At 39.3% G+C, this 18,601-nt stretch overlaps 1 protein-coding gene across 1 annotated transcript; it reads right to left on the bottom strand.

The window, feature by feature from the left end:
• Positions 1-13,045: 13,045 nt before the first annotated feature.
• Positions 13,046-15,277, bottom strand: LOC118064299 (uncharacterized). The gene has a single exon (XM_035078802.1). It carries the CDS (start codon positions 15,275-15,277, stop codon positions 13,046-13,048), a length of 2,232 nt encoding a protein of 743 aa, XP_034934693.1.
• Between the last annotated feature and the right edge of the window lie 3,324 nt (positions 15,278-18,601).

Genomic DNA, 18,601 nt, shown 5'->3' with positions numbered 1-18,601 from the left:
ACCGAGATGATTTGATGAGTGATACAGAACTTGAAGATAGTGAAGAAAAAAATAAGAGTAACATTAATGAAGAGTAATTGACCGAAAATAAGGTATTCATTAATTACGACAGATTATCATTCAGACATGTTGATAAAGTGCTATCCTTCCACTTTTTTGAATAATGGATTATTTATTCATGTTCGTAAGAGGCCACCCTTCCACATTTTTATGAATTTAATTTTTTTTGTGAATAGCTTATTGCATTTTTACAGAAGTTAATTACAAGCACCAAAGATAATTAATGAAAAAAAAAAGAAATACTTGACAATGGACAATTCGAAAAATACCACGTTAGAAAATTCCATTACTGAGCTGGTCAACACAAATAATAGATCAGATCAAATAGAAACCATAAATGATAAAGTTCCGTTTGTTTGCTCAAAATTAAAAGAATAGAATTTATCTGAATACATACAAATTTTTGAAAGTACGTATATAACAATAGCACATCAATAAATGCATAAAAAATTTGTCAATAGATTATCTTTTTTTAGTTGGATGAAAATAAGAAATTATTTTCCACATTCAATTCTCGAACATCTTTGTAAAAATGTATCTTATAATGTTATAAGAAATATTTAATTAAACTATAGAATCTTCTTTTTATGATTGATTATTTATATAGAATCTTCAATTTACTTATCTTTACACTTTTTATATATCAGGAAAAAAATAGATGAATACATTTTCTTAAATATGCCTGATGAGGCTGTCAATAAATTGATCAAACCTATGGGACATTTTTATAAATTTATCATCGAAAGAACTAAGATAAAAACATTGAATGTAAGCATAAAACTTAGAAAATTTTTATTTCTACTTAAATAAAACGAAGATTATTTCATTAGACAAACGTGGTTTCATATCAAGGCGCTGTTTTTTCAAAAAATCACTCTATATCACGTTGCTATAAGTTATGAAATCATTAAAACAATGTAACGTTTTGTTTTGTTCAATGAAACTATTGTGGTATCTTGAAGAAATGTAGCAAATTTTTTTGTCAATAGGAGAATCAAACGACTCAGTTACAAAGCTCATACAGACGTGGTCAAGTAAATGTTTTTATATTTGATGATTGATATTATAAGCAAGTAAATATGCATTGTAACGTTATTTTTCGACCCCCAAAAGGGGTTCACTCCATAACGCACCTTCCTTCAGGTGGGCATCCTGATTAGAACCATCCCTGGGAGACTAATACTACTTTACCTAGGGCGCCAAGTTATTTTTATTCACCAGAACAACTAAACTGGTATAACTTACAACTAATTCAAACTTAAATCTAACCTCAATATCTCAACTTACTAACTAACTCAAAATCCACACAATATCTCGAAATCTCAATACTTAAAACTAAATCTCAAACTTATATCAAAATCTCAATACTTAAAACTAAATCTCAAACTTATATCTAACTTAACTAAGATGGTCCCACCAAAAATCAGGATCCTCCTGAACAGGGCATGTCCTGGCCCTCAGTTGTGTAGGTTGTGGAGAGGGGTCGTGTCCGGCCAACAGAACAAATTAAATCGAGAAAACAAAGGGACTAAAGACGCAAATAAAATCGACTGACTACGGAATCGGTGGAAGGTTTTCAAACTACCACAAATAATCTAACGAGTTCGTAATATTTTAATTATTAAATTTATTCTTAATACTGTTAACTTTCTCAACAATAAATGGAGCTCAAAGCATAATTATAAATCAAAATCATCTAACTGAAACTTTAACATTTTACAATTCTCAAAATAAACTGAACCAAACGTTAACCTGTTACAATTCTGGAGCTCAAACACATTCTACATAAACTAAAGCATATTTCTTCAACAAAAATCATTTCTTAATAAATTCTAACTCAACTCAATAACTCAATATCTTAATCCTTAACAATAAAACAAATCTTTAAATCAAATTAACTCAACTACATCACAATCTTCTTTAACTGAATACATAACTAAACTTAAACCTAACAAACGAGTACGAGAGCAAACCAAGCCTCACGGATTTTCTTTTCCATAAAAATAAAATATTCTCAACTAAATACAAAGTTTCCTTTTAACCCATCTCAAGTCAATTCTCAATAACTTACAACTTCTGCAGAGAGCTTTCGATGTTTAGCTTTTATCAAACCTAGTCCCGGTTGTTCTGGACTTCCTTGTACTGGAATGGAGCTCATTGCTGATCTTCATTCTGCCTTCTGGATCTCTGCTCTTCCAATTGGCACACTCATCTCTTCACAGGCATGGCCTGCACTCGACTTCTTGACTTACTCTCGACTAACTCTCGACTAACTCTCGACTAAACTCCAAAAACTGAATCCTCAAAATCTCCTATCTTTAATTTCTTCATTCTCCGCAATTTCTTCTCCCTCCAAACTCAAAATTCTTTCAATCCGTCTTACAATACTTCTTATTGGTGGTTATCTTCACGTGACTTCTCCCAGATTTTCATATGGAGGGGTCACTTAAAACTAATGTGCACCAAAACTTAATTCTAAACTCTAAAACTTAATGTCTAAACTCAAAAACTTAATCCTACGACCTCTTCCATACTTCCATCTTTTTATTGGAGTCCCATTTTACTGGCAACAACCCCGTGACTACAACCCTTAGGGCTAGGACGTCTCCCAGCATGGGAAAACTGCAGGGTGACACGTTACTTTTGGTCCTCTACTCCACTACAGCTTCCCAACTCTCCTCTCAATCGTCCATATTGCTGACAAATCTTCTCTGGATCCAACTCTGCTTTCATCTTGGGTTATTGAGATTTTCACACTACTTTTTAATTATTAACTAAATCAATCAGCCTTGGTTTGCATTAAATGTTATAATCCTAACTTATAACTAACTATTCTACGCCAATAAAACATAAAATAAATCCAAATGTGAAATTAACAACAAAAATATACAGAAATTTAATTCGATAATAATCAAGACTCATAAATTAAATAGTAATGATTAAATAGAAATAATAAAGATAATTTTGGCGTAGGGAAAGTAAATATAATTAATAAAGCATTGGAAAGTATGAATTTCTGACTATAAGAATCAGTATAGTAGCTCAGATGAGCCTTAAATTGGCTATTATTAGCCTCAAAATATTCAATAAATTGTTTCTGGAGCTACCAATGGGGCGTTATCAAAAAATAACGTCACAGCATAAATTACATAAGTAAATTCAATTTATTCTATATTTTTATACATAATCATTCTGATAGTATATATATAAGCAGTACCATTAAATCAATAAATAGATAACATATTATTGTACAATTGATAAATAATAGAGTTATAGTATAAGACTTTTTTGTTCGAAAATTTTTAAATCTGAAGTATGATGATATTCACATTTACTTGCTGACTATGTTTCATTTCAATAAAAGTATTAAGGAATTATTACATATAAAATATCATCTTTAGACATTACGAAAATTACGGATCAATTAGGAACTTGGAAAATATCTACTAAACAAGACTCCAGTTGGTAGCGATGCTACTGAATTATCAAAAATCATAATAAACCATCTGTTACGCAATAATAAGAAATTATCGTGAGTATATTTGTATTGATGCGAGATTGACTTTCATATTGTAGCAAAGATAGAACTATGTTAACTTTAGATTATATTGTAAAATAAGACTCGATAACAACTTTGGAAAATTAGTAAATAAAGAAAAATGTTTATTAATGATGGACAGCAATTAATTAAAAGTAAGAATCCGTGCGGTCAACTCAAGTCACAGTCAAAAACTGAAGATAAACAAACTCTTCCCTCGTTGCTATAAACAATCTAATCGTCAAGCAATCGTTGTTAACTAACAAACTGTCGTTAGTCTAATAGTCATTAGATGGCGACATACAAATATTTTACACTTCTCCCGATCTTCTAAAAAATTGCCACCTGGCAATTTCTATTAGTTGGGTAAAAATATTGGATTAGGCTGAAATAAAAAAACATGAAAAATCTAAAATTTAATTTCTAATTCGAAATTATGAAAATCAAAATAATAATCATTCAGCCTAGATTCCAATATTGCCGCTTCCCAACTCTGTCTGCTTTAAAAAATGAATAAAACAAATAATTAGGAGAGAAAAATCCTGCGGCGGGTAAAAACCTCCAAACAGACCAAAATGATCTAAATTAAACTAAAAACGTGATTCTATACAATAAAAGATTTCTTAAAAACTAATCGTCCGTTAGTCGAATTAAAAATTAGAATTTCCATCTTCAATTCCCTTTCCATCCTTCTTTTTCATCAAGAGGAATCACTGGAAAGAACCAAAAGGACCCAAAGAGTAGGAAATGCCAAGAATTGGAAGGTCATGGAACTAAACAAAATAAAAGTCCCTCACAGAATCAAAGTTCTTTAAAAATTTCATTTTTAATCATAAATTCAATGTTCAATTAATAATTAGGTTGAATGGTCACATTTCATGGAGTTAATTCTCCAAATAAATTCCGACTTCGCATCCTTTTTAAATAAAATCCGACTCTCAAATAAATGATTCAATATCATTAAAACAATCAATTCAATTCCACCTTGCGCAAGAAATTTTAAAAAATAAGTTCAACAGCTTCTGCTCACTGTGCAAACTGAATTATTTAAAATTCGGCTCACGCATACTATCCGAACAAAAATATTAGGATACCATGGACATCTAGTACCTCACTTTGCTTCACTTTGGCCAATAAATGAAGAAAAGGATTCCGGTACAATGATTCCAACCGTGTATATCCTACAGTAGCTCCACGAGAACGCTTCAGGACAGACATTGTAAATTTAAATCAACAATCAAATGATCAATGAGAGCCAACATTCTCAGACTGGAAGTTACAAAAACCCTGAATTCAACAGAAATTAGGAATCCAGAAAGAGTCAACAATGATCCATTATTATCATACGGAGCGAGTCTAATTATTTAATCACTTAAAAACGACCATTCAAGATTTTCTGAAATTCGAAACACAACATCTTTAAGTAGATTTCAGATGCATGAAGACCTTCCAAAAATAACTAAAACTTTAGGCGATTTCCTTCACTTTAAAGAAAAATTGAATTAAATCTCTGAATTTAATCTAAAAGAATTTCAAATCAAATTTAATTATTTTCTGTTAAACTTGATTTAACAGCCTGAAAAATCTTATAATTCTTCTTAGAATGACCTTCTATTCTACAAATCCAACATCTAAATCCATGAAAAGAATTTTGATTATTAAAAGATTTTAAATTTCCTTCAACAGAATCAGAATGATTATTATTATCATTATAAATTTTATCTTTTTTGAAATATTGTTGAAATTGTTTTTATTCTGATCTCCGAAGGTCAAATCTTCAATCGACTCGAGCTCTAAAGCTCTCTGAGTTGCTAATTGGAGAGACTCAATTCTCTCTGAACGAAGAGAAAATTGTAACTTTAATTTTTTTAATCCAGAAATGAATTGCAAACCAGCAATTCTATCTCTTTCTTCAAAAGAGACCGAAGGATACGCAAATTTGACAAGCTTATCCAAATCATTTGAAAAGTCTGTTAAATTTTCATTCTCAGACTGTTTTCTAGCCTGGAAACGACTAGAATAAGCTCGAGAAAATTGAGCTTCACCAAAACGATCTTCCAAAATTTTCTTCAATTTTTCAAAATTCCCCAAATCTTCTAAACTCAAATTTTCTAAAATGACTTGAGCTTTGTCCTTCAAACAGGATACTAAAATCGATGCTTCAACTTCATTTGTCCACTTATGCAGACGAGCGATATTATTATTATTTCCATCTTGCGATTCGTCAGAGGTGTCTGGCCAGGGATCCCAGGGCTCCGACCCACCTGGGGCCTGACCAGACGGGATTATTCTGCAGGCACCCGACTCCCTCAGGTTTGAGGGTGAGCCGGGGCTGCAGCCGTTTAGTCATTCGTTACAGTCGTCTCAGGATTCGGAGAGAACCAAGGATGACCGCTTTTTGCATACGAGCCGCGAGAATCTTAGCTTGACTACGGCAGACTGGTATTGTTCGAAGCTCTGTCAGAAAGCGGTCCCTCATCCCTCCGAGGGCGCCAATCACTAGGACTATCACGTGCGCCATGTGTTCGGGATAGACAGTTTTCATGACCTCCATGAGCTCTCTATAGCGTTCCTGTTTACTCTCTTCTTTCGCACGTATATTTGTCTCGGCCGGGGCTGAGAACTCAATGTAATATACGTGCTTGGTGGTATGGTCGAAAAGAGTAATATCCGGCTTATTGTGTTCAATATGTTGGGGCGTAGAGAGCGGGTAATTCCAAAGAATTTTTGCTCTCCCGTTCTCAACGACTGACTCAATTTCACCGGGCACATAGGGCAGCACTGGTGTCTCGTCTATTCCATAAGAGTGCCGAAGGTGGTAATACAGCACTCTTAGGGCGGCGTTATGCCGGTGAATGTAGGCTGAGCGCGCTAATATCGGACAAGCCGATAAAACATAAAATAGCGTCTCATCTACATCACCGTGACAAACTCGGCATCTTGTGTCCTCGAGTTGCTCGTGCATAACATCACGCCGATAGGCGAGGGTGGAAAATACACCATCTTGGCAGGCCATAATGAATCCTTCGGTCTCAGAGAACAAGCCAGCTGACTTAAGGTATTGGAAAGTCAGCTGGTGTGACAAGTCCTGTGTTTCGAGATGACGATAAAACACACCATGTAAGGACTTTGCCACATGTTCGTCGAGCAGTTTTAACTGCTCGGTTGTTTTTATATCGACCTTTCGCTGCCCTCTGGTCAATTGCAAAAGCCTTAGACCGTCTGGGCTGCTAGGGTCGAAAACTGAGCCGAGGTTCTGCGCTGCCTGATATGCTGCTCTATGTAGGAATGCATCCCTTCCCAATAGTTCAAAGCTGTTCACGAACTTGAGAAGAAGATCAGAGCTCTCATAAATGTCATAAGCCAGGCCTATCACTAACCTGTCATGTAGACACTCCAAACTTAGTAGTCCACGCCCTCCCAAATCACGGGGAAAGTATAGGCGTTGAACAGAAGATCGCGGGTGATGACTTCGATATAATGTCATTACCTTCCTCAAGATAATGTCCAGATCTTTAAGCTCTTTTCGGAGCCATTTGAGAACTCCGAATGAGTATAGCAAGACTGGGACAGCGAGCATATTCGTGGCTTTGACTTTGTTAGGGCCTGATAATTCAGAGCCCCATATTCTCTTAAGTCGCCACTTGTACTCACTGCGGAGAGTATCTTTGATGACAGACACGTCCTGCAAAGGAGATTGTGCCTGTCCAAGATATCGGTATGACTCTCCAGCATCCAGATGTTTTATGATGCTCCCGTCTATAAGCTCGACATTATCACTCCAGTTTGGCGATCTTCCTTTTACTAAGTGGGCAACTGCGCACTTGTCCAACCCAAACTCCATGCCGATTGCACTGGTATACTCGGAAACAGCCTCTAGGGCTATTCGGAGTCTCTCAGGACTTGCCGCGTACACTTTCAAGTCATCCATAGAAAATAGATGTGTGACTTTGTGTACGCGGTTGGAGACTCGTCCAGCTTTATGTCCAGGCGTTCAGCGTAGAGTGACAGATAATGGCGGCAGTGAGATGCAAAATAGAAGAGGACTCAGGGTATCTCCCTGGTATACGCCTCTCCTAAATGGCACTGCTCTGGTAGACACTCTTGTTCCACCAGATGTTACGGTGAAACGTGTCCTCCAGAGCGGCATCAGATGTTCGATGCATCTCACTATTTGTGGGGGTACTGAAAAGCATTCGAGCAAGTAGAGGAGAAGCTCGTGTGATGTTGTATCAAATGCCTTTCTGTAATCCATCCAGGCCATTGACAAGTTGCGCTTGTAGTAGTATGCGTCCATTGTGACGCATCGGTCTACTAGCAAGTTCTCCTTGCAACCTGTCAAGCCACGCTTGCTGCCACGTTGTTCGTTTATCTGTCTCCATACAGGTTCTATTGCAGTCAAAATCCTCTCGTTCAAAATCTTCGTAAACAATTTGTAGAGAGTATTTAGACATGCAATAGGCCTGTAGTTTTTGGGGTTGGACAGATCACCACTTTTGGGGATCAGCACAGTACGCCCTTCAACGAGCCATCCAGGAATGGGTGTATCTCCTCGAAGATATTCTGAGAAGATACGAGCCAGATGCTGGTGGGATGACGTCAGTTTCTTCCACCAGAAGGTGGGGATTGCATCTGGTCCAGGGGCAGCCCAGTTCTTTGTGCCCCTTAGAGCATTCCTGATCTCATCCATACTGACTCGTTGAAACTCTTCAGGAATTCGTGATAGATGTTCGTCACAGAATTCTCTGAAAAGTTGAAGGGCTGGAGTGTCTACATCTAGCGCACTAGCGCGACCATATATTTCGGTCCAGTAGGTTTCGACTCTTTCTGCACTCGGGGGCTCATAAGTGACAGGGGCTTGCGGCTTAAGAAAGCGCGAAGGGTCAGATTGGAACAATCTGTTGTCCCTTCGTCGCTTGTACCGCTTTGCTAATGACTTCTTAACGGCCATTAGCGATCTTATTTTGCCTGTGTACCTTTCCTTTAGGATCAGTAACACGGCCGTATTCAAAGTGTGATGCTCACGTCTGATACTCGCCACGACACTCGCCTCCGGAGAAAATTACCCTCTCTGCTGGTGAAGTCCTGTTGATTGGTGCTCTCAGGGGGAGGAGATGGGGGTTCTGCAGTGAGAGAAGGGTGGAACGGGAGTATGCTCCACCTCGGTGCGGCTGTCTCGGGTGTCAGTGAGACTTCGTCCTCAGTCTCTGAAGCGTTTGACATTGAAGAGTCAGAGTCTGACTCGTCTTCTCTCCGCCGTCGAGACTGAGTATACCGCACCTGCGATGCGAGCGCCGCCTGCGTTAGATGTTGTAACTCTGGGTGCATTTCGCACCACAGAGTATGCAGGCGCCTGGCATAGCCTGAGGTCTGTGGCTCGCATCTCTCCCAACACTGCATCAAATCCCGTCTCAGCTCCTTTGTCTACCTGAGACGCTGTAGAGGTGGTACGTGGTCTATTTCCATGTTGGAACGTGTCGTAAGGCCTCTCCCAACTGTTCCATGGCCCTCATCCGAAGAGGGCCGGTTGTGGGGGGCCGGTGCAAGTCTATCGTTAGTAACCTGTTGGGATCCTTTGCAGGGGTGGTTAGCCCACTGCAAAGGTGGTGATGTTTAACGAAACCGAGATGGGTAGTTTCGTTCCTCACGCCCAGAAGGCCATCACCAGTGAGAAGGAAAAACTGGCTATACGGACTTATTCCATGACCGTAGCGAGAGGAGCACCCCTCGGCCAGGCTATTTTTATTATTATTATTATTCGATTCATTATCATCCGATTCATTGTCCGACTTGAATTCAGACTCGGAGTCAGAATCATGAGGATTTCCAGAACCAGCAAATCTCGTATCATCATCACTAGAGATACCTTGAGTATTTACATTATCAGGTTCTTTAGAGTCTAACACCTTTTTTGGTGGCCTACCTCTTTTCTTGAGCATAGCTTCATCCGTGTTTACGACTCATTTCCGCGGCCTACCCCTTTTCTTTTCGGGAATAACATTGCCGTTTTCTTTTTCCTTTGACGATTTTTCTAATGAATCGTTTAAATCACTGACTTTATTGTTCATTCGCAATTCGAGATCGGAGAAATCTTTCTTTTCATTTTCTACTTTTGCTTCAGCACGAGTAGTAACATTTACAACTTCTACCGGATTTCGCGACAATGCATCCGCGTTCAAATTAATTATTCCGGTTTATATACAACATCATAATCATATTCTGCTAATTTCAAACGCCATTTAAGAACTCTTGCGTTTGCTGCTTTTGCAGCTTGAAACCAGATCAATGGTTTATGATCAGTAACTAACGTGAATTTATGCCCATAGATGTAAGGCCTAAAATTTTTAACAGCCTGAAAAATAGCCAAAGTTTCTTTTTTATATGTATCATATTTCAACTCAGCGCCTCTTAACGCTCTCGAATAATGAGCAATAGGTTTATCTTTACCTATTTCCCCTTGAGATAAAACTGCACCAACAGCAATGCCTGAAGCATCTGTTGTAATTATAAGTGGTTTTGAAAAATCTGGGTATTGTAATACTGGAGCTTTACATAAAGCTTCCTTTAATATCTTGAAAGCACTTTGTGCTTCTTGAGACCATTTAAAATCTCTATTCTTTTCCAATAAATGCGTTAATGGTTTTGCAATTTTTGAAAAATTCTTAATAAATCTTCTATAATATCCAGTTAAACCCAGAAAAGCTCTAATATTTTTTTGCGTTTTCGGTACCGGAAATTTTTTTCCCACATCGAATGCCGATGGATCAGGTTTTAACCCTTTATTACTAATAATATAACCCAGATAATTTACTTTACTGCGTACAAATTTACATTTATCTGGTTGCAATTGCAAGTTAGCCTTACGTAAACGTTGCATTAAATCATCAATTCTTTTTCCATGCTTATCTAAATTTTTCGCGAAAACTACAATATCATCTAAATAAACAAACATCGATATACCCTGCAACCCAGTCAAAACCGTATCCATTAACCTTTGGAACGTTGCTGGTGCGTTTTTTTAACCCGAACGGCATACGTTTAAACTCCCAATGTCCTTGTGAACCTCCTAATTGATCAAGAATATCAGTAATATTTGGTAATGGATAAGCGTCAGTAATAGTTCTTTCATTTAATTTTCTGTAATCTATAACGACTCGCCATCTTTTATTACCTTGCGAATCTGGTTTCTTAGGCACGATACAAACTGGACTATTATAAGGAGACTCAGAAAGCCCAATAATGCCTGTGTCGAGTTCCTCCTTAATTCGTTTTTCAATTTCTGTCTTCAAAAACTGAGGTGTACGATATTGTTTCACTGTTATAGGAATATCTGAAGTAGTAGGTATTTTATGATTGTATACATCTGTTGACTCTAATGGTTCATCTAGAATATGAAACCGATCTGCATATTTTTTTAAAAATTTTTCAACATGTTTTCTTTCTTCTTCGCCTAAATGGCTTAATGGCAATAACTTTATAATTTTCTTAAATCTTTTATCATTTTCAAAATTTTCAACAATTGACAAAATTTTTTCCGCATTAAAATCTTTAAAATTTAGTTTATTAAAATCTGATTGAGTTTCAATTTCACAGTCTCTGTTCAAACATTCTTCTTGATCAATTTTAGGATCATGTAAATTCTCTACTGACTGTATAGATAAAGTAGGAATTTTCAATCCCACTTCATTTTCAGTAGTATTAAAAACTTGCATATAAGCACGACCATCATTAACACGAACTAAACAGTCTCCCAAAAATACGCCTTTACACGCTTTTAATCTTGGGACATAACCTTCGACAGTATTTTTTTTTTCAACATTCACGAAAAGGTCGATTCACTGCGAGGGGGAATATACATCACTCCTTCCTCGACTCTATTAGCTTTTTTAGATGGGTATTTAACATTGTCTGCTTTCATTACTTTATTTTTATAATCAATTTTTACCCCATGAGTTGCGAAAAATCGAGATCCTACGAGACCTGCATGCGGAATACCTAAAGTATCAGGAATCACATGACATACAGTCTCTTTATTAAATAATTTAACTTTTACTCTTCCGAGTGTCTTTATTGGTACATTTGCAATACTGTGCAATTCAACAATTTTACTTTTATCAATTGTTGTCGGATCATTTACATAGCTAAATTTAAGTAAGTTCGGCAAAGCTCCTGAATCTATCATCATAATTACATCTTTATTTTTATTTGTTTTGCCTACAATAATATACGGTAGATCGTCTAAATTTTCTAATTTCACGCTCATAATTAGTACTCGTTTTCGGTTTCCTCCTCGAAAGTCAATGTCACTGGACGCTTTTGAAGTGCCTCTGATCCCGCGCCCATTTGGCGAGACACATTCGAGTTTTCCTGTTCGTCGTATTTTTTTGCTTTAAGACGGAAACAAGTGGAAATATCGTGACCAGATTTTTTACAAAATTTACAAGATTTACTTTGATTACTTACATTCGAATGATCAATTAATCGACACGTTTTAGCAATATGACCATGTTCTGACTTCGAGTCGGCCGAATGAGCAAACTGAAAACTAGTGGACTGTAATAATTAAGAGCAGAATAAGAACAAAGGTTGGATGCTAGAAGGTTCCAAAAAATAGTTTATTAACACTGAACTGCTTGGGTTTTATAGTTTTTATTCAACAATAACACTTAACTTAAACAATTGAAATTCTTAATCACTACGGTTAGGTGAATTGACTGTACATTAATTGTTCATACACTTCTGAGTTGTCTGATGGTTATTTTGTCATCAAATAACAGAGTCTCAAAAAACAGTGAATAGCAACATTCACAGTATACACCAGAGTTATTCGGGGGAGCGATGTATAGGTGAATGTCCGTGAGGCACTATGGCGTCGACGCCAGTTCAGCTTCGCGCCCAAAGACACTACGAACTGAATATAGTGGACCAATTGCACTGATGAGAGTACTTTGATGATTCACGTTTCTTCGTGAGAGCTGTCTGAGTCTATTCGACCGTACGTTATTGTACAACGAGTGAGCTGACTGCAAAAAACTACGATTTGACTGCGAAAAACTTGTACAGAGCTGACCGCGTGATTTGCCTGGAGCTAACTGACTTTGTAATTTTCTACAGAGTTGACCGCTTGATTTGCCTGGAGCTAACTGACTTTTTAATTTTCTACAGAGTTGACCGCGTGATTTGCCTGGAGCTAACTGACTTTGTAATTTTCTACAGAGTTGACCGCTTGATTTGCCTGGAGCTAACTGACGCCACAAGTGCTCGACCGCGTGCTTGTTGGCGTCACTAGGGCCGTAGAGTTGCCTTCTGGGCCATGAGGGAAATACTTCCCGATGATTGGTCCGGTGAGTTGACTGAAGCGCCGGTGGACAAGTCCAGCATTACGAAATTTTGATTATTCCTGACTAACTGACTTGGGCCTCTCCAAGTCAGAACATTGTCCCACCATCAGCAACGCCTTTGCTGATCTTCTGCTGGTGGAGTGTATGGTAAGATGACTAGTTTTGTGAGTGGTCTGACGAGTTCTGCTGTTGCTGTCCTGAGTTTGACTGTTCTGATGAGTCCGTCTGATCCTGGGAACACCTCAATCACTCTGGCGAGAGGCCACTTCGTTGGTGGGAACCTCTCGTCAGTGAGTAGTACAAGTGAGCCGACTGTGATGTTGTGAGCGGGGTGTTTCCACTTGGAAATGGCGAGTTGCTGCTGAAGGTATTGTTTTGACCACGTTGACCAAAACGATTGGAGTCGCTGCTGAATAAATTGCCACCTGGACAAGCGTGGCATTGGCACATCTTCCAGTGAAGGCTCTGGTAATGTTACTAGCGGTTCACCAACCAAGAAGTGTGCTGGAGTCAATGCTGAGATGTCTGTAGAGTCGGCTGAGAGAGGCTCGAGTGGTCTGGAGTTAAGGACTGCTTCAATCTGGACAAGCAGTGTGGAAAGCTCTTCATATATAAAGAGTGAGTCGCCTATCGTTCTGTTAAGATGGAACTTTACTGATTTGACTGCAGCTTCCCACTTTCCTCCCATATGTGGTGCAGCTGGTGGATTAAACTTCCAATCAGTTCCATCCTTTGCAAATACAGCTGCGAGTTGACTGAACTGTTGAGTCCCCTGCTTGAAGAGTTGTCTGATGAGCGTGTCTGCGCCTTGAAATGTGGTGCCACAATCACTGTGGAGAGTTCTGCAGACACCTCGACGTCCAGTGAACCTTCTGAACGCTGGAATAAATGAGTCTGCTGAATAATCTGTTACAATTTCTAAATGAAGCGCAGAAGTAACGAAGCACACAAAAATGCACATCCAACCCTTAGATGTTTTGGCGCTTTTGCCTTTCCAAGTCTTTAGCGTGATGGGACCAGCGTAATCCACACCACAGACGGCAAATGGTCGGGCTGGAGTGATTCTTGATAACGGCAATTGACCCATTAACTGCTTCGCTCGTTCGCCACGTAAACGAGCACATTTCATACAATGATAAATATAGGATCGTACTGGGAGTCGTCCGCCAATGATCCAGTACGATGATCGTATGAGGTTCAGAGTTGCCTGCGTCCCACCGTGCAATGTTCTTTCATGAGCATCTGCAATGATTAGTCTGGAAAGATGAGTTTTCTGTGGTAGGATTGCAGGATGCTTTGCTTCTTGGTCCAAGCTAGCATTTGCTAACCTCCCTCCAACACGTATGACTCCTTGAGTGTCAATAAATGCTGTCAATCGTGCGAGGGGGTGTGAGACGGGCAGTGAATTTGAGTTGATCTGTTTGATTTCCTGTGAGAAGTACGATTCTTGAGTTGCCTTTATCCAAAAAATCCTTGCTCTCTCTAATTCTTGTGACGTGAGAGGGAAGGTGAGAGATGACTGCGGTACTCGTCTGAGGAGTTGGCTAAATCTGAAGCAAATTGCAGTCACTCTGAGCAATTTGATTAGCCGAGAATGTCTGTATATCATATCCCAATGATAATCATGTTGAATTGTCTGAGTAACTAAAGTGAGCCCGGGCCGCTCTTCCTGCTGAGCTTTTGAATCGTACACTGATGATTGAGTTGGCCATAATGATTCGTCTGCTGTTAACCACTGTGGTCCTGTCCACCACAGGGGGTGCTTCCGAAGCTGGGATATGCTGATACCTCGAGAAGCACAATCCGCTGGATTTTGTTTGCCAGGTACAAACCTCCAAACGCTGATTGGAGTGAGATCTTGAATTGCTGACACTCTGTTTCTTACAAACTCCTTCCAACGGGATGAGTGAGACTGAATCCAGGTCAAAGTCACTGAGGAGTCTGTCCAACATACGAGTTGAGTTGGCTGAATGTCTAAGTTGTTCCTTACATAAGTGATTAGTCTGGCAAGCAGCAATGCTGTGGTGAGTTCTAGTCTAGGAATAGACATCTTCTTCAGTGGAGCAACTTTAGACTTTGAGCAGACTATAGTTGAACAAGTTCTATGATCTGGATGAGTAGCCCGTATGTAAACAACAGCTGCCATAGCTGCTTGTGAGGCGTCTGAAAAACCATGAAGTTCCACGGTCGATTTCTGAGTAATCCGTAACCATCGTGGAATTGAGAGGTCTGAGACATGTGAGAGTTCTGATCTGAAGCTGTTCCACTTGGTGATGATGTGATCTGGGGCTTGGTCATCCCAGGAAATTTTATCTAGCCAGATTTCTTGTAGCAACATCTTTGCTCTGACAATGAAGGGTGCTAGAAATCCAAGTGGATCGTAGAGTTATGCTGTTTCTGATAAAATTATTCTCTTTGTGAGCTTGGACTTCTCACGAGGAGGTTTTGAGTTGAACTTAAATGAGTCGGTCGCTGGAATCCACGAGAGCCCAAGTAATTTCGTTTTGCTGCTCTCAAATGAGTGGATCTGCTCTTCTGATGAGTTGTCTGTAAGTGATTGAAGGAATTGAAGTGAGTTGCTGTGCCATTTCGCTAACGGGAAGCCACCTGCCATGCAGAGTTGTCTGACTTGGGTTGAGATGTCTATCAGTTGACTCACGGTGTCAGCACCTCCAAAAATATCGTCCACATATCTTCCTTTTAGTAGTGGATCAACAGCTAGAGGGAACTTATGACCCTCATCCTTCACTAGCTGGATCATTGTGCGAACAGCCAGAAATGGAGCTGATCTGGTACCATACGTGACTGTTGTGAGTTGATATGGGATGATCTTGGAGTGCTCGTCTACCCACAGGATTCTCTGGAGATCCCAATCATCTTGGTGGACTTTGATTTGTCTGTACATCTTGGTGATGTCTGATGTGAACACAAATTTATGCTGCCTGATCCAAATGAGTACGTCTGCAATGTCTTTCTGGACTTTGGCACCAGTATGTTGAATATCGTTCACTGATAGACCACTAGAAGATGGACTAGAGCCATTAAATACTACCCTAAGCTTTGTAGTAACACTGTCTTCTCTTAAGACACCATGATGAGGCAAATAATACACTGGAGAGTTGACTGGACTTGCCTTGGCTCGTGTCATGTGGTTCAGTGACTCGTATTCTTGCATAAAGTTGTGATAGAGTTGTGCATATGAGTCATTCTTGGTGAGTCGTCTGATCATGTGTAGTAAACACTGATGAGCTCTCGCTGATGAGTTGCCTAGCAGAGATGGTGATGCTTTGAGTGGTATTCTCACAATATATCTCCCATCTTGATCTCTTGAATGAGTCGTAACATAATGATCTTCACAAGATTGATCATCTGGGCTGAGTTGGCTGGCTAAGGTCTCTGGAACTTCTTCTTGAACCCAGAATTTTGTCAAGAGATCAGATACTTGCTGGTATGAGTTGACCCTTGCTGCGTGATGAGTTATCTGACTTGAGCATCTTGTCTGTTGTGGTATTCCAATGAGCATCCATCCAAAGATTGAATCTTGGGCTATTAGCGATGACTCAGGAAATTGTTTTATGCCTGCCTTCACAATTAGTCCATAACAATCTGCTCCTATTAAAATGTCAATGGGTCTTGGAGTTGAGTAGTCTGGATCAGCAAGTTGCAGAGAGTTGAGAGCTGACCAGTTGAGTTCCTTGAGTTGTCTGGTTGGTACAGTACCAGTGACACATTTGAGGATATGAGCATTAATTGTAACTTGCTCCTGTGTGTGAGTTGATCTAAGTGTCACTGTTGTCACTCCTCTAGTTTGTACAGCTGGTTCGTTACCAATTCCCAGCACTGATATTACTGATGGACGACGTTGGAGATGACAAGTCTTTACCACACTTGATGAGATGAACGTCAGCTCAGACCCTGAGTCTATCAGGAGACTTACTGGAAGCTGAGAGTAGTCTGAGAGTAATACTGCATTGGCTGTGGCGAGTAAGACTGCTGAGCTGTCTGATTGATCTGAAGACTCATTAATACATGTCTCTTCTGCTGCTCTAAGTGCTGAAGAGAATCGTCCATGAATCTCTGAGTTGTATGTATTGTTCTTGGTGATTGTTGAATCATGTGAGTCGTCTGAGAGTTGACTAGTGTGAGTTTGACTCTTTTCTTCAGCTGTAGGAGATCGAACGAGACCTTCTGACTCTTCTTCCAGGACCCTCAACCCTCCTGAGGCCGAAACCTCATGTGCTAAGGTCATCCTTTCCGTCGAGTCATCAGAGAAGCATTCTTTACTCCTGTCAGCACATATAGATTGACATGATTCATAACCATTAATCGTTGAGTTGTCTGCATGTTGAGTGATCACACCACCACTTGGAGAATTGACTGAAACATAATTAGAGTTGACTGCAGAGAGTTGACTATGATGATGAGTTACCTGGTGAGAAGTCTGCTTAGATGAATGGGTGTGATCTGGAGTCGGCTGTGGAAATGGCACATCGTCATCTCACTGGGAGGTTGACGGGTGGTGGCTGCTATGAGTCGGCTGCGGTTCTTGGCCTGGGCCATACCCTCTAGTGAGTCGCTGTCATCAGCTACATCTATGTAGTCCGACTTGGCAGGAGAAATTACACGTTTATCTGCCATGATTTACTTAAATGAGTTGTCTAATGTCACTATAATTACTCTTATCACAAAAAAAAATGCACAAAAACTGATGCTAGAGTTGTCTGCTGTCACCTTGATACCAATGGTGGGCTTTCAAGAAAGTCTCAACACCAAAAGAATCACACAAATTAATTAACTGAGTCTACGAGCTCTTAATAATAATTTTAGGTGACTAAACTTACACTAAGGACACTACAATAATTACCGAACTATGTTTATATACACGTGAGTTGACTGCGTCAAGGTTATCTTGACTCTCACACAACCAAACTGCGCGCCAAGCGTCTCAAGAAATTGTTTAAGTTGTGAGATGAGCACCACTGTCTCACAATAATACAGATGAGTGTCACTGGGCACTGGAATGCGTAAACACCTTTTGTCTGTAAGGTTGTTTACACACTGACACTGAAAGTTATTTGAGTCTAACTAAATTCCAAGCACTTTATACAGAGCATTTCACAAAATATTCACAAAATTATGAAGCCCTAGAACCTTCTAGAATTGTTCGATATGCATCCAAGCTGTTCTTATCCGGCTCGAAGGACAAAATGTTCTGACTTCGAGTCGGCCGAATGAGCAAACTGAAAACTAGTGGACTGTAATAATTAAGAGCAGAATAAGAACAAAGGTTGGATGCTAGAAGGTTCCAAAAAATAGTTTATTAACACTGAACTGCTTGGGTTTTATAGTTTTTATTCAACAATAACACTTAACTTAAACAATTGAAATTCTTAATCACTACGGTTAGGTGAATTGACTGTACATTAATTGTTCATACACTTCTGAGTTGTCTGATGGTTATTTTGTCATCAAATAACAGAGTCTCAAAAAACAGTGAATAGCAACATTCACAGTATACACCAGAGTTATTCGGGGGAGCGATGTATAGGTGAATGTCCGTGAGGCACTATGGCGTCGACGCCAGTTCAGCTTTGCGCCCAAAGACACTACGAACTGAATATACTGGACCAATTGCACTGATGAGAGTACTTTGATGATTCAC

Source organism: Chelonus insularis, unplaced genomic scaffold (genome assembly GCF_013357705.1).
Source record: "Chelonus insularis isolate UGA/USDA-ARS -01 unplaced genomic scaffold, ASM1335770v1 contig_17_pilon, whole genome shotgun sequence".
In the NCBI taxonomy this organism is placed as follows: domain Eukaryota; kingdom Metazoa; phylum Arthropoda; class Insecta; order Hymenoptera; family Braconidae; genus Chelonus; species Chelonus insularis.
This window is presented reverse-complemented; position numbering and strand designations above follow the sequence as displayed.

What these genes read in the sequence shown, in the direction of transcription:
- LOC118064299 (XM_035078802.1), bottom strand. Translation starts at nt 15,277, where the DNA reads ATGTTGCTACAAGAAATCTGGCTAGATAAAATTTCCTGGGATGACCAA.